This window comes from Vigna unguiculata, chromosome 4, assembly GCF_004118075.2.
Source record: "Vigna unguiculata cultivar IT97K-499-35 chromosome 4, ASM411807v1, whole genome shotgun sequence".
NCBI lineage: Eukaryota > Viridiplantae > Streptophyta > Magnoliopsida > Fabales > Fabaceae > Vigna > Vigna unguiculata.
In genome coordinates, this window is record NC_040282.1 from 31,552,137 (window position 1) to 31,564,733 (window position 12,597).

At 28.7% G+C, this 12,597-nt stretch overlaps 2 protein-coding genes across 6 annotated transcripts; both read right to left on the bottom strand.

Annotated features, from left to right (window-relative positions):
• Positions 1-1,503: 1,503 nt before the first annotated feature.
• LOC114181652 (UPF0481 protein At3g47200-like) lies at positions 1,504-3,988 on the bottom strand. Of its 2 annotated transcripts, none has more exons than XM_028068163.1 (3): positions 3,681-3,988; positions 1,929-2,773; positions 1,504-1,837 (listed from the first exon to the last, which is right to left on the bottom strand). In XM_028068163.1, exons 1-3 carry the CDS (start codon positions 3,770-3,772, stop codon positions 1,830-1,832), a joined length of 945 nt encoding a protein of 314 aa, XP_027923964.1. In that variant the 5' UTR covers positions 3,773-3,988; the 3' UTR covers positions 1,504-1,829. The 2 variants fall into 2 exon arrangements, with proteins under 2 accessions (XP_027923964.1, XP_027923963.1); XM_028068162.1 differs by having other exon boundaries at positions 1,929-3,210.
• Positions 3,989-6,050: 2,062 nt separating this feature from the next.
• On the bottom strand, positions 6,051-8,437 carry LOC114181497 (UPF0481 protein At3g47200-like). 4 transcript variants are annotated; one of them, XM_028067968.1, is made up of 5 exons: positions 8,300-8,437; positions 8,163-8,208; positions 7,934-8,061; positions 6,345-7,652; positions 6,051-6,261 (listed from the first exon to the last, which is right to left on the bottom strand). In XM_028067968.1, the coding sequence occupies exons 4-5, from the start codon at positions 7,639-7,641 to the stop codon at positions 6,257-6,259; spliced, it is 1,302 nt and encodes a 433-aa protein (XP_027923769.1). In that variant the 5' UTR covers positions 7,642-7,652; positions 7,934-8,061; positions 8,163-8,208; positions 8,300-8,437; the 3' UTR covers positions 6,051-6,256. The 4 variants fall into 4 exon arrangements, with proteins under 4 accessions (XP_027923769.1, XP_027923770.1, XP_027923768.1 ...); XM_028067969.1 differs by having other exon boundaries at positions 6,345-7,696; XM_028067967.1 differs by lacking the exon at positions 7,934-8,061.
• Between the last annotated feature and the right edge of the window lie 4,160 nt (positions 8,438-12,597).

Below are 12,597 nucleotides of genomic sequence, written 5' to 3' on the forward strand. Positions count from 1 at the left end.
TACATTTTAGATTAGAATACCAAATAAAATTTCATGAGAACCAAAACATTTATTACATTTGCAAACTGCAAACATTAATGAAACTTAGTTAATAAAATTTAAAAATATTTTTAAAAAACTATAAAAGGAAAACAAATATTAAAATTAAAATATATTTCAAATGTTTGTTTACTTTAATTTTTAAATTCTAATGAATCTCTTTTTTTTATACACTAATAAAAGTTATAATACATCACTTGATTAAAATGACGTAAAGAACAAATAATAAATATAGTAATAAAATTTTAACATAGATATTGTATCATGGCAATTACATTAAATTTTATATTGCAGTAAAAAAAAGTTATTTATATAATTATAGTGAAAAAATTACAGTATGATTGATAATGAGTTAGAAAATAAAAAAAAAACTAGATAAAATATATAAAAATAGTACTCTACATGATGAAAATAAACAACAAATAAATGTATTAAAAAATTAACAAATGTATGTTTTATAAACAATTTGAGAGACTGTTGAAAGGAATCGCACAAAGAAAAATAAATGTATAATTAAGGGTATGATAAGATGAAAAATACCTTAGAGATCTAAGAAAACTTTTAAAATATTAACATATATACTCAATGGTTGAGAAATAACAAAAATTGTTTTAGCGAAACAAAAGAGTTCTTCAAATGAAACAAAAATTAATAATAATAAGTAAATAATTTTTTTTATATTACCTAGTAAATGAAATGTTTATGCTATTAAACACTTAAATTGAGAGTATTAAATATTATCGGGCGAAAGGAAAATATACAATAAATAAAGATATTAAAAAATAATAGAAATATTCAAATGTGAGACATAAAAAAATTTTAATTGACATACATCATTTTAACATAATTACATAAAGGTTATGATAAGTTGAAAAATATATTGGACATGTGAATGAGTTTCATGACAAACCAAATAATTAGAAGAAATAAAAAATAGAAAAAAAATATATATATATATATATATATATATATGGTTACTTAATTAATTGTGAATATTTTAATAATTTAAATGAGGATGGAGATATGGCGGGACAGGTATTATGGCGGGGATATGTACATCTCCATATCCAATTGAAAAAGTCGGAAATTTTCCATACTCATATTCAGTCAATACGGAGATTCCCCATCGAAACGGAGATGAATTCGGATAATACCTATGAGGCAGATTTATTTGTCATCTCTACCTAAGTCATCTTAATTGTTTGGCTCTTGCCTTACCATTTTCCACTTCATCTAAATTTTTATTCTCTGAGCATCTTCCCTTAAATCTCCAATTCCATAAGGCTTGGTTTTTGAACGAGTAACACTTAAAGTCACTCTTTAACCCAACTCCTACTAGTTTGAATTTTATGCTTGTTTTGGTTGAATAAGGTAGATGGATCGGGTGTTCGTATTTATAGATAAAGTTGTAATCTTTTCACATGGTTAGCTTTTGTGAATAATCTTATTTGTTTTTCTTGTGTGTTCAATGTAAAAAGACATTACAATTTATACGACATACATTGGGCTTTTCATCTCCGACCCATCATGTCTACCAATTATTACAAATCATGACACTATAAAGTTCATTAACAACCGAAACGTAACACAGTAAATTCTTAAGTTTTGTTCTCCTAAAACATCAAAATATAACTAGTCATCAAATCTACCGTACATAGTAACTGCCGCATTTAAGTTTACTTAACACTTACAAGGTTCTCTTACAAATACAACTTAGACAACCAGATACAATCGTCCACGTCTTCTTCCCTTAACTGCCTTTTCTTGTTCCTTATTAACAACCCATCTCCTTATTTACCTGCACATTTAGCATTGCAATTTTAATCAGTTCTAACTCATTTCGTATAGCAGTAGTTAAGTAGTTAAGTATACATATAATGACTTCTTACCACGAACTACGGAGATGATTGAACATACAGTCTGAATAAACGTTAGCAAAAGTAGCATAATTGCAGCACTAGTAGATGCTATTTTCCAAGGAGTGTTAAAGTACTCGTGTATAAAGATAGCCTTGTACTTGTTGCGAGGATTTTCATAGAATTCATTCAAACTATTGCAGATGGAGAAATAGTGTGAATTGAAATCTGGCATAACAATACTTGAGCTCAGATGATTAATCATTGTAACCACTGCTTTAGCATCACCCATCCAATTAACAATAATCTTCTTGTCAACAAGTATGTCCACGTCCTTTTCAGTATTGATAAGAAAATCTAGCAACGCTACATATTGAATAATGATTTTTGTAGAAGAAAGGTGGCAATCTTCATATGCCATCATATTCCTGAACAAAGCTTCTGTAGTGGCATGTATATTCAAGATTGGCATGCTCAACACTCCATGTTTAGAATAGGTCAAGTCAAGTAAGCTATTATTAGGACTGGCTTTGAACTTAAGACCTGCCTCCGTTAGTTGGCTTGCACTGTATACATGATTAACTTCTTCGCATTCTTTCAGTTTTTCAAGACCAAGTTTTGATGATGATATTATAGAAGATCTTAACAAATCAGTGAAGTGTTTTGGACTCTCTCTTGGACACATGTTTCTTAGACTTGTGTTCTCAAAATAATTGAAAGTAATGTCAAGTAATTTCTCATTCATACCAGTAAGGTTGTAGAGTTGTTCAAGAACAAAGAATGGAAGTTGATTTTCCAGAAGTAGCAAGTCACGTTGAATATAGTTTAGCATCCATGGTTTTAGCAACAACGGATCTTTTTCCTCCCACTCACTGTATCTGTGGCATCTTAGAAAAAGTTCAATTATGAAGCAAGCATCAACTAAAATCATCTTTAAGAAATAATCAACATTATATTGAATCGTGGCTGCATAACAACTTCGAATAATATTGCTTTCTTCCATCTCTTTAATTTTGACAACAAATTCTCTCATAGGTAGTCGTGTTCGATTTAGGAATCCCTTGAAATATTTCAGTTTAAGCTCTTCCATTTTTCCAAAACTATTGTGATGATAAGGGCCAATTGAAACAATTCGAGGTGTGTAGGCTTCAGGATTATTTTCACGAATATCTGGTGGTACCCTATAAATGCATTGCATATAGAATTCATCCATCTCCGGAGGTTTCACATCATGAAGCATCTCACTCCATTCTCTCTCCAAACGTTCTATTTCAATCGCTACATCTCTCAATTCTCCTTCCATTTGGTTAAAACTCTGTAACATTAAAAGTTATATAATAACGTATTCAAATATATTACGATTAAGGATTTTTAGAATACCATTTTTAAAGGTGGGGTAATTAGTAAATATAAATACTTATTTTAATAGGCATTCTTAAACATAATTGATATACCAAATATTTTCAAAATTAATAATTTTTTTTTTTACATTAATAAGCAAAAGAGAGAAAACACACTATATACTATAAAAAATACTGGTAAAGCAGTTAAAAAACAGTTAATTAATTCAATTATAGCATTTATACCAAAGTAGATCTAGATATTTCACAACAACAAAAAATCAGCCGACTTTAAAAAAAATCTGAATTCAGTATAGTACTTCAGCCAACAACAAGACACAGATCCCCTGCAGCTAAAATAATGAGTGCAGAAAAAATGTATTCATGGATGCATCAAAATCGAAGAATATTAGAACTAAATAGAGAAAAAAAAAGGAGAAGGAACCTCTGTTGAGGAATTGGATTAATGTTCAGCAATTGGATAGCCTTAACAAGCAAACCCAATATCCCACAACCAGCATCTGTTTTCTGATTCATCTCATATAATGATTCATGCTTTATATAATAATTCCTTATGCTAAAACCACTTTACACGCTATCTCGTGTAGCATTCGACTTTATAGCATACTAACTGATGAAGCTATCAGGTCCCCTTCACAGATTAGACTCACTCAATTCTGAATGCTCTACTTGAAAACTCTAAAAATCACACCGAATTATATTTTGCTAAAACACAAACAAAACTACCTTCCATTTGTAAATTTTCTTCCTCATACAACTCAGCAATTCCTTGATGTAGAAAGTATTTAAGTGCCCTAGGCATAAAGGTACACCATTTCACACTCAAAGAATGTATGATTGGTTGATTCCTTCCTAAAGTTGCAAGTATAACACACACTTTAGTTTCACGTATCACATGCGGATTGGGTCTTTTGTTTATACGATCTGGTCTTTGTATAGCGATTTGGGCAAAAGTTGTGGATTAAATAAATGTCAGTCATCAAATGACATCTGATATTTGAAGAGCATGAAGAATGAAAGGAAGTATGAGAGTGAGGTCTAAATAGACTTGAGCAAAACAATTTTCCATTAAACAATATATTTTTATCCTTCATGTTAAGAACCTCTTTCTAACCTTCTCCGCCACATATTTCCAATTTTATGGTTTACTCCTATTGGCAAGTAAAGATAGATATACAAGGATGGATCCAACTGTACAAGTCAACAAAATCGAAGATTCAAAGATGGAGGGGTCAAATATATATGTTTCTGATTTTATAAAATTGAAATGGAGGGAATACAAATATGAGTCTAAGTTTCATATTGGGTAGAAATGAAAAAATAAAACACCACATAAAGATGAAGACCCATAAATCCATTGTCTTAAGAGTTTTGTGTTAAGAGTGGTGAAAATCTTTTGTAGTTGAACTCTTGTTTCATTGGTTTTTTAATTTTTTGTTTGCATATAAAATTATAAATTAATTCATTGTTAACTTATTAATGTACATCTAAGTTAATATTATAAACGAATTAGCTCAATCAAATTTGTAAGAAAATAGAGAAACTCATGGACGGTAAAAATAAACGATAGGAGGAAGAACAATTAATAAAAGGATTAAATATGTTATGTTTTTGGTTCCTCAAGTTTTAGTGAATTTTGGAATTAATCTCTCTTCGAAATTTTATACCAATTTAGTCATTCATCTTTAGAAATCTGTGGATTTAATCCTTCTTACCAAATTTTCTTAAGTTTATTTGACATTTTAAACACATTTTATGATAATATTTGAGTTAATAAAGCGAAAGTGTGTCAAACGGTGTAAACAATTCAGATACTATCATGAAATGCGCTTGAAACGTCAGATAAACTTAACAAAATTTGTTTAAAAGGATTAAATTCACATTTTTAAAGATGAAGGACTAAACTAGTCGAAAGTTTTGAAGAGGGACCAATTTCAAATTTGACTGAAATTTGAGGGTAAAAACATATTTAACCCTTAATAAAAAAGCACAATTCTCGGGATTGGCTAATTATTTTAGGAAATTCATTAATGATTATTGAAAAAAAAAGGGCAAAACCACTCATTTATTTAACAAAGAAAGTGGTGTTTAAATGGAGTGACTATAGCTCTAGTGTTGGCTTTACCAAAGAAATTTAATATTGGATGTGATGCCTCAAGGCTAGTTATTGAGTATTCTCATCCAAGATGGTAAACAAATTGCTTATTTTAACAATGAGGACCGATTAGAAAAAGTTTGAGAAAATTGTCCTACGGTGGATCAACAAAACTCGGCTACAAAACTATTGGGTTACCTATTGGATATTGAGTATAAATTAGGTCTGAAAATAAAGAGGCAGTTGCTCTCTCACAAGTGGTGCTAATTTCCAACAAGTTATACAATTTACTCAGTGAGAGGGAGTTCAAATTATATAAGAGCATAAAGACGAAAAGTTGATGTAGATAATCTCAACCTTGAAGCAAGGTATAGAAGCCAAACCAGGCTTTAAATATAAAAAAGGGAGTTTTGTTGTATATAGAGGAAGATTAGTTTTATCTTCTAACTCTGCATGGATTCCCGAGATGTTGCATGAATTTCGTGAGACATTCCATTGTATTTCTGACTCTACATGAGTGGGGATGTTATTTCTTTGAAGGAGCTTGTTCTATGATTCGAAGATTACTAATTCCATTGTATTTCTCATATTTAGTAAGAATATTGGCTTTATTTCATACATGTTATTCCTTCTATTCTTGTTGTTGGAACCTTAACCATAAATATTTTAGATATTGAATAAAAAAATTAATATAAATTTAATTAATGAAAATAAAATTAAAATTTAATTAAAAAAAGTAGATGTTAAAATAAAATGTAAAGAACAAAAAAGTTCTTGGAATCATTACTATTTGATAAAGGAATACACCTTACAAAAATTTTCTTGTAGACTCCGAGATATAATTATCAAAATGTCTTCTTTCCCAATTGACCTTCATGTTCCACATTTAGCGACCCAACTCCTTATCAATCTTCACAGAAACAAAAACTATTGTTATTATGATTTTGTTACAAATAGTTCAGTATTCATATATATGATGATAATATTTCTTACCATGAAATAGTGAGACGATTGAACATACAGTCTGAACGAACGTGAGGAAAAGTAGCACAGTTGCAGCAATAGTAGATGCTATTTTCCAAGGGGTGTTAAAATACTCGTGTATGAAAATAGCCTTGTACTTGTTGCGAGGATTTTCATAGAATTCATTTAGGCTATTGCAGATGGAGAAATAGTGTGAATTGAAATCTGGCATAGTAAGATTTGAGCCCAGACTGTTAATCATTGTAGCCACTGCCGTAGCATCACCCATCAAATTGACAATAATTTTTTTATTAACCAATACATTTACATCTCTTTCAGTGTCGATGAGAAAATCCACAATCTTTAGATATTGAGTAATAATGTCTGTGCCTTGAAGGTGACAGTGCTGAAATGCCATTATATTTCTGAACATCATTTCAGTGTCATCACCTATATTCAAGATTGGCATTGTAAACATACCATCATCCGCATAGGACAAGTCAAGTAAGCCTTTATTTGGATCCACTTTGAACTTGATACCTGCCTCTGATAGTTGGCTTGCACTGTATACATGTCTAACTTCTTTAAATTCATTTGGTGTTCTAACATCAAGTTTTGATGATGATAGTAAAGAAGATCTTAAAAGATCAGTGAAGTGCTTTGGACGCGTTATTGGACAAACGGTAGCAAATGTAAAGATCCTAAAATAGTTGAAACAAATCTCAAGAAAGGAGGGGAATTGTTTATCCATACCAGTGAGGTTGTAAAGTTGTTCAAGAACAAAGAATGGAAGTTGATTTTCCAGTAGTATCAAGTCATGCACAATCTCATCTAGCATCCCTGGTTGTAGCAACAAAGGGTCTTTTCTCTCCCAATCACTGTGTCTATGACATCTTAGGAAATGTTCAATTATGAAGAAAGCATCAACTAAAATCATCTGTAAGAAATCATCACTATTGTACTTAATAGGTGCTGCATAACAACTTCGAATCTTTTCTTCTAACGTTTTGAGTGTGATGACAAAATCTCTCACTGATAGTTGGGTTCGATTTAGAAATCCTTTGAAATATCTAATTTTAAGCTCTTCCGTTGACTCAAAAATGTCGTCTTCCTCACCAATGTCACGTGTTTTATGAAAAGGGCCAATGGAAACAGCTAGAGGTGTGTAGGCTTTGGGATTATTTTCACGAATTCCTTTTGGTACTCTGTAAATGCATTGCATTGTGGGATCATACATTTCTGGAGGTTCCACATTTTGAAGCATCTCGATCAATCTTGTCTCCAAACATTGATGTTTACCAAGTGAATCACTTGATTTTCCTTCCATTTGGTTAATTTCTGTGGCATGGGAATTGTTAAATTAATATTGATAACCAAATTACCTACAATATTAGTAAATCGAAGGTAAGTCATTTTAATATAGTTCCAATATTGAAGAATTTAAATCTAGTTGGAGTCAATTTTATGAGGTTTTGATTTACACTTTTGTGATAACTTATAAGATATTTTTACAATAAGATCCACGCTTTCATTAACGTTTTATTTAGTTGTTGGTATAACTAAATATTTCTAAACCAGTAATTTTTATATTAAGTCTGAGTCTTAATTGGAGGACTTACAAAATACAAATTTTAACCATTATGATCCAGTGTGTAACTCCTGTGATATAGATGCTTTGAGTATATATTTCTCCCAAAAACAAATGCAGAAGCAGACACTTCAAAATGAGAAACGATATTCGTACACCCTAGATTCAACGCAGATCAGCAAAAAGATTCATATTCTTGTATGGATCAAAATCGAAGAAGATATATAGGAACTATATAGAGTAAAAGAAGGAGAAGGAACCTGAGATGATGAACTTGTTATGCAATAGGAATAATCTTCTTCACACCTTTAACAAGCACAAATCCTCTGTTCAAAAATAGACGCATCGAAATAGAAGAAGATTGAACTGAACAGAGAAAAACCGGAAGAGAGGTAACCTGAGACGGTGAAATTGTTGAGGAATATGATTAGTCTTCAGCAATTAAATCAACTGTTCCACACCTCAGCAACTGCTTTCTGATTCATCCTTTATAAAATAATTCAAGCTAAAACCAATTTTTCAAAGTCAACAGGCCATGTATGAAAACTATTCGAAATCTAATGGCTATAAATTGCAGTTTATTAATGCATTATTTAGTGAATGGTATTGCACGCTCTCTCGTTTTTGGATAACGTATGGACCCATTGTCCAGCATTTGGCATGTTCTGAAAGTATTATATAAAACTCAGTAATAAATAATTATTTATCATAGAATTTAAAATATCATAAGAATTTTTTTATCAAATTTTCTATGAAAGATATTTGCAAAAAAAAAAAATCATAATAATATTTTTGCAAAAAACTATTTTTAAGAAATATAATATTTTTTATTTTTATATGATACATTTAAATTTCATAAATGATTTTTTTATTAATTTTAAATTTATAAGTAATTTCTTAAAAACAAATCTTGAGCTGTTTTTCTTTTCTATGAAATTAAATTTGTAAATATATTTTATGCAAAATTATTCCACTAAAAATTTTATAAAATATAATACTTTTATTTTGATATTATTATCAATGATGAAGCAACTAATCAAAGATTTATTTATTCTATTAATTTTAATAATTAAAAATAAATTATGAAAAGAAAAAAAAAAACAATTGCAAAATAAGGTAGAGTTCAGGTCCCAGCGACTCAAACGTTTTCCTTATGACGCCAACTTACATCGTGGTTTTGTCGGAGTGCGTGAAGAACATGAGGAACTCGACGGAAAGTTATGTGAACACGGCCACGACAACAATCATGATGAAAGCCGCCACAACCACGCCGGGGACCTTCGTGATCACCTAAATTATTCTGCACCGATAATGCTGGTCACCACGAGAACGAGATTGAGCAAGCATGCGAGAGTGAGAATGAGAACCGAAGGGAGAGAGCCTTGTAAGAAAAAATGAGTCTTTGTGACGTCAAAAAGTTCCATATCAGTAAAGATTTGTCGGATAAAATTCGAAATAGGTAAAAAATATTATTATAAATAGATATATGAGTAATGGGTACGAATATTTTTATACTCCACATGCTAATGGGGCGAGGTACGTACGAGTATCGTAGTATCAGTACCTGTGAATATTCGTACCCGCTATATTCTAATTTAAATTATAAAAATAAAAAAAAGTGATTAATATATTAATATATTAATTTTGAATGACTTACTTTTTTATCAATTAGTTTTTAAAAAAAATTATTTTATTGTAAACTGTCATTCAACACTATTTAAATGAGTTATTTGGACATTGTTTGAAATTTATGAATGTTATGTATTATATTTTATTTGAATTTACGATTAAAAATATGTTGTTAAATTTTTATTTTTCTGTAAATACCTGTGGATACCCGTAAATATCCGTAGATATTAAAAAAAATATGCGGGTACCCAGATAATGATTATTCGCACGGATACAGATACATGACGGATATTTATCCAGTGAGTACGGTACGGAAGAGCTACTACTCGTATCCTACCGTACTGTTGACATCCCTAATAACAAAGAACAAATATTTCAAATTTCTTTCTTATTTTTAAAATAATTATTATTATAAAAAGATTTAAAAGATTTTTTCCTAAAATATTTAAAAGTATTTATTATCACAAATATTATATATATATATATATATATATATATATATATATTATAATATTTCACAAAAAATATTTATTTTTTCTCCCATTCTTGATTTATTTACATTTTTTTTTCATATTTCATATTTTCACACGTTATTTCACTACTAAAAAAATTTATATTTTCTACCAATTTTGTTTTGAATTTTTTTTAAAGAAAATACTTATAATGAAAAAGAAAATTATAGAAAATTGTTGTTAATTTTTTGTAAAATATTGTGTATAAAATATTTATTATAACAAATTTTGTAAAAAATACTTACGAAATAATTTTGTAAAAACAAATTATTTACGAAGAAATTACCTATCGATTAAGATTTTTAGTAAAAATAGTAAAAAAAAATCAAATTTTTTTAACAAATTTGTAAGAAAATTTTCATGTAATATAAATTTTTTTACTAATGTTTAGAGTTGAAAGACAAATTTTGTTCTTATTTTTCATATGTCATGTTTCATTTTATCGAGGACATTGAGTGAATCAAATCGAGTAAATGAGTAAACAAAAACCAACATTTTAAGGCAAACAGAATCAAGAGGAAGAGTAGAGAAAAAGGCACCGTTAAGACATGTAGAGAAACCCAATTGAGATATATAACAATATCGACGGAAACCTCATCGAGGTGGGGAGATATGAGAGAAAGGCACTCGAGACAGGGATTTGAGCTAAATCGAGAAGAGCTGTAATATGCAATCGTGGAATTGATGAGAACATCTAAGACTACGTAAAAATGTATGTATTCTTCTTTTATTTTAGTTATCAAGTAACACTCAGAAAAGCGAGAAAATATATAAAATAGATAGTTTAAATGTAAATAAAAGGTAATAAATCGTGGATACAATTTCAAACCATTGATGTTGGTTATTGCAATTAGAGTCACCGTTTTCATTAATTTATTTTTTCAGTTCTTGCTCTGGTAATTCATTTTCATGCAGTTTATATTCTTACAAATCATTCATCTATCATTTCTTCATTTTATCTTTTTCATTCATCTAAAATCCCACTTGAAAATCTAAAATGTATAAAAAGTATTATCCTTGAAAATAAATTCAGGAGTGGTTGATTAAAATCCATAAGTTAGAGTTCACTAATTTAAAGATCTCTGTGACAATGATTTATAACATAAGCGAGTTGTTTGTCAAATTCATTATAAGAGTGGATGTATAAATATTTTGAAATAGATTTAAAAACTTATAAATTATTAGCCTACCATAAACAAATGTGCGTCAAGTAAATTAGGTTCTTTAAATGACATTGAATATTTTTCGAACCATAATCTTCCAGAAACACATTCCAAAGAAAAAACAAAGACAATTATTTTTTCACTTGATACTATAATATTAGTTTCATATATTTCTTTTTTACCTTACAAGTTTTTTGTATAATATTTTTTTATGAACATAAAAAAAGAAGTTAATTGTTATCTTTCAATAACCCAATTTTAACTATGATTTAATTATCATATATTTCTTTTAATAATTACGTAATTTAATATCTAATTACATTTTATGATAGTTTAATTTTTACTGTTGAACCTTTTTCTTAGATAAATATACATGTAAAGAATAAAATAGTAAATTCATTTTCTAAAAATTATAAAAGGAAAGCGACACTTAAAGACAAAAACAAGACAAATTTAATTTTTTAATTTATTTTGAAGTATTGTGGTAATAATCCAATTATTTATTTTTGTTATATTAAGAACATTAATTGTTTTAATATAATATATAAAGAGAAAAAAGAAATCATAGTGTGACTAGGCTAAAATCCATGTAATATCAAAAAGTCAAACAACCCAATCCATTAAGAAAATCTATAATCCGACAATCAAAATCTATTTCTAAAACAATAATTAAATATATAAATCTTGAATATATTATTTTAGTTCCACAAAAATTATTAGTCAAAATTCATCGTCAAATTACATCAAAATTTAACAAATTCGTTAGAGCCTCGTTAATTTGCATATTAATGTTCAATAAAATCCTTTATGTTCTATATATCTAACTAAGTAAACAATTTTCATCTTGTTTTGTAAAAGTACATATTAAATTTAAACCTAATTCATAATTTGGTATTAAAACTTATTCTTTGGACGTTATTGCACTTATAATAACGTCATTTGTTGGATTATTATCGGATTATTTATAACACAAGAAATATTGTCTGAACCTAATTAAAAATGTGTGTTAAAGAGCTTGCATAAATTAAAAATAAAATCATTTACCAGTAGAAATAGTCTTCACTTTACAAACATATTGGATGAAAATCAGTCACAGGTAAATTCAATTCATAATGTGGGAACATTTAAACTAACATTGATCATAAATTCCTTGAGATTGCCACTGCACAACTTCATTGACTTGATGGACAGTCTTTCACAAAGCATATGTACCAAACTCATCTCCCATCAAAAGTCCACCTATAAACCTATGTACCAATCATCATAATGAATATTAACTTACCATTTTACATATATCTGTATTCATACATTTTGTTATTCTTACTCTTTTCTCACTTTTTCGCATGGTATGATGAAAATAACAATTTTATATTTGAACAATTATGATAGAA

Coding starts and splice junctions, on each gene's coding strand:
- LOC114181652 (XM_028068162.1), bottom strand. CDS start 3,198: ATGGAAGGAGAATTGAGAGATGTAGCGATTGAAATAGAACGTTTGGAG.
- LOC114181497 (XM_028067967.1), bottom strand. CDS start 7,641: ATGGAAGGAAAATCAAGTGATTCACTTGGTAAACATCAATGTTTGGAG.